We start from the raw sequence: 3,730 nt of genomic DNA, 5'->3' as shown, positions 1-3,730 counted from the left end.
TTATTATTATTTGTATTAGTAGTAGTAGTAGTAGTAGTAGTAGTAGTAGTAGTAGTAGTATGGGAGCAGTATGATAATGATAAACAAACATCAAAAAATAATTTAACTATTTCTTCTATTTATATAGATTTTTTAAAATCGCCGGTTCTCCAGATCAGTAGGTGGCAGTAATCGTCCTGAAAAAGTTGTTCGTCATCCGGAGTGCGTCAAAACTAAAGAAGAAGAAACAACCTAATCCGTGGTGCGAGAAACTGGTGTAAACATATATCATGAGAGAGAATTATTTTCTTCCCAGGCTATGACACATTTTCGGGGTCAGATACGGGGGCCACACTGGGGCCCCACCATGGACAACATGCTGATAGATTTCTGGCGTAGACATGAATGCCTTTTTAATTCCTCGGTCGATGCTTACTACGATAAGGATTTGAAGACCAAGCTGTGGACCGAGTTCGCCTTGTCCATCGGAAAGCCTGGTAAGGAGATGACACAGTGTGTTATTGGTGCTGAATTCAGTCAGTGTTACACCAAGAAAACCTAAAGCAGTATGCAGTCTCAGGGGGAAGACCAGAGGTATGAACCCAGCTGAACTTTACTGGAGTTTGTATGTATGGAAATATGTAAATTACATTTACAGTGTAGCCTGCACTTTATGGTTTATTCTTACTTCTTTCTTACTACCAAATTACAGCTGTTAAGTCACAATAAAGCATATAGATATGACCTTGGACAGTAATAGTTGCAATAATTCAACCAGGCTACAACAATACTTGGTGCAATTATTTAACTGTGCAATATTCTTCTCATATTATACCTATATTTAACCACTCTTGATTGTATATTTAACAAATGTTGCACATATTGTATATATTTCTTATTCTTACTTCTACTTTATGTATACATTATGTTGTACATTTTAGCTTTATACACATTCTTTATGTTACTTTACATACTAGTTTTCTACACTGCAGTGTGGCAAGGGTACATATTTTTAGATTTTTAATACACTTTACATACTCAGCATATTATACATATTTTACATTGTTAAATATTTTACATCCTAGTGTTAACATTGTAGCATACTGCACATATTTTACTTTATGTTTTTACATACTGCATACTGTATACTCGTTATTTCTACTTCTATCATTCTCTTCACTTTACATCAGAGCAACTGCAACAGATCGCAGTTTCCAGGCAGGGATCAACAAAGTATTTCTGATTCTGATTCATAGAAAGTAATGCACCATATTTACTAAGACATGTTTTCACCTTGCAGTATCTGATGTTGAGAGAAGATCAAGATCACTCCGGACTCAGTATGGGAGGGTGTTATGGCACCCAGAGAGGGTCAGCACTGCCCAGCAAAAGATGCTTAGGGAGAAACTTGATTTCTTGAGGCCTTACATAGTTCGTAGGCGAGGTGATTCATTTCTGGTAAGTTGGAACTAATGCAGAAAGCCTGCAGACACTTTCCTACAGCTCTGATTACAGATGTGTATGTTTTTGCTTGCTATTTTTGCAGGAGGACAAGTTTGATGATCGGGAAGAGGACGATGAGGAGTTGGAGACTGAAGGAAGTATTGACCAGGAGATGGGAAATTCATTTGATAGCTCACTGGATGCTGATGTGACTGGGCAGGATCTGAATAGTGAACCCCACCCATCATCGAGCCTGAACCCCACTCCCCTGCTCTGTCCAAACCCGCAGCCTCAAGTTACAGAGGTTGTGTCTTTGAGCTGTCCTCACCATCACAATGATGAGGGTTCTGCTGATCAGGCTGACCAAACAGCTGCACCACACACATCCAAACACAACATACTAAACCAGTTTGCAGAGGTTATGTTGGCGGATATGCATCAGATTAAAGACCCTATGGTACTAATGAGACTCCGCCGAGATATCACTGACCTGGTGTTCAAAGCAGTGGAGGAGGACATGAAGAGACAATGCGCTCAGGCACCATCCATGTCCATGCTAGCAGAAAGCACGCAGTTACACAGCTGCTCCAGGCCCCAACATCAGGCACCTTCACAAACAAACCACTCTTGGAGGCAGAGGTTTTTGAAGAGAAGGAGCAAAGGGTGTGAGATCGGCAGAAGGATACAGAGTTGGGAGGAGATGAAGCACATGAGGAGAATTTCCAGGAGTCAGTTATTACAGCCTGTCCAGCAGGGCCAAGCACCAGAGGGGATGAGTGAAAACGGCTCTCAGATTATTATTCAGGCTTCTGAGATCAAAAGAGAGATAGAGCCACACATGGTTAAGATTGAGGACGAAGCGCTCCCATCCGCTTGACATTTTAGACACAGGGTTGCCACTATTTCTCCTGATTACAGTCATCTCAGTCAGTAAGTGTAGGTTAGAAAGTTTCTCAAGAATGGAGACACTTAAATCAGTCATTCAACAGTAATTGATAACAGTAGAAATCACAGACTGACAGTCTTGCAAATTGCCCTCTTTGCCACTCAGAGGTCCTGGTATTTTTAACATCTTAGCACTTAGTGGCACTTCATAGAGGATTCCAATTATCCATGTTGATACCAGTAAAAGACGTGGGACTATTACCAGGATAAAGAGGTATCTGAAGACTTAAAGACAATAAATTGTAATACCAAGGACCACATGCAAAATCAGAAATCAAAGCAGAAATCCTTTATTTGCCTTTTCAAAAATAAAATGTCTAGTTTTTAATGAATCTATGCCTTTTAAATATAATAATCCAGACTAACTGATACTTGGTCTGTACCGTAAGGTTGGTATTTAATATGGGTGTGACTTTCAAACCTGAAAACTCACAGTCTTACAAGTGTGATGTGTGATTGCTGGATAATTCTGAGCTGTAAGCACAAGGCAGTGGACGCTGTGTGATCCGACTGGAATACGTGACGCTGAATGGATATTTTGATGTTCTGCTCCTATTAAAGAGAAAATGCTGGTTTCATCTTTGGTGTGTTCCATGTGGGTTTGTGGGGGAATGCGGTCACAGTTTACATCTGTGTCTCTGAAAATATATGCTTCACACACAACTCCCCCTACAGCACAGAAGATCTATACAATCAGCACAGTTTCAAGGTGGACGTCCATGATTAGTGTCACCAATTCACCCCTTCTTAGTTATGACATTTTTGCAGAATATTATGATGTCACTGAAAAAACTCTAGTCATGCTGCCGCTGGCTCACAGAACATCTGATGATGGGGTGCACATTCAAACGCAAGATCCAGGAGGCCGTTTCAACATTTTATTGCAGACAGTAGTTGAACAGTTCTATAGTGGTTGTCAGATGTTTTTTTCTATAACAAAGAATATTAAAAAAATGTTGCAACTCTGCATAATGTTAAACAATAATAATAATAAAATATTAGTTATTTAGATATCATTTAACTTTTGTCGTTAATGCATCTGCTACGGTGTTAATCTTTTTTTTCTTCTTTTAATAACAGTTTAAACGTAGGAATCTCAAAACAATAACACAAAACAATCTGTTAATTTTAGATTATACACACAGGATTACCAAAGTCAAACATTATAAAGTTACAAAGTCTATATTCCACTCACATTAGTCCTCTCTTTGTTCTGCCTGGCATGTTTGAAGGGCAAAAGAGAGTCAAAGTCCTGAAAATTAGTCTTGTAATCTTGGAGGAGAGTTCCAGTCGAGAGTGCAGGTCGGGTGGAGACTTGTGATATAAGCCACAGTGAAGTTGACCCTTGACCTTTTGGATGCAA

The 3,730-nt window shown here is 39.5% G+C and overlaps 1 protein-coding gene across 1 annotated transcript; it reads left to right on the top strand.

Annotated features, from left to right (window-relative positions):
* Window positions 1–211: 211 nt before the first annotated feature.
* Window positions 212–3,185, top strand: LOC125900292 (uncharacterized). The gene is made up of 3 exons (XM_049595210.1): window positions 212–476; window positions 1,280–1,437; window positions 1,526–3,185. Exons 1-3 carry the CDS (start codon window positions 299–301, stop codon window positions 2,297–2,299), a joined length of 1,110 nt encoding a protein of 369 aa, XP_049451167.1. The 5' UTR covers window positions 212–298; the 3' UTR covers window positions 2,300–3,185.
* Window positions 3,186–3,730: the final 545 nt, after the last annotated feature.

Source organism: Epinephelus fuscoguttatus, linkage group LG13, assembly GCF_011397635.1.
Source record: "Epinephelus fuscoguttatus linkage group LG13, E.fuscoguttatus.final_Chr_v1".
Taxonomy (NCBI): domain Eukaryota; kingdom Metazoa; phylum Chordata; class Actinopteri; order Perciformes; family Serranidae; genus Epinephelus; species Epinephelus fuscoguttatus.
The sequence above is the reverse complement of the archived record's forward strand: the minus strand, read 5'-3'. Positions and strand labels throughout refer to the sequence as shown.

Bases quoted from the DNA above. Each gene is read 5' to 3' on its own strand.
- LOC125900292 (XM_049595210.1), top strand. From the start codon at position 299: ATGACACATTTTCGGGGTCAGATACGGGGGCCACACTGGGGCCCCACC. The intron at 477-1,279 runs GTAAGGAGATGA...TTCACCTTGCAG, and splicing joins CTTGTCCATCGGAAAGCCTG to TATCTGATGTTGAGAGAAGA. The intron at 1,438-1,525 runs GTAAGTTGGAAC...CTATTTTTGCAG, and splicing joins GGCGAGGTGATTCATTTCTG to GAGGACAAGTTTGATGATCG.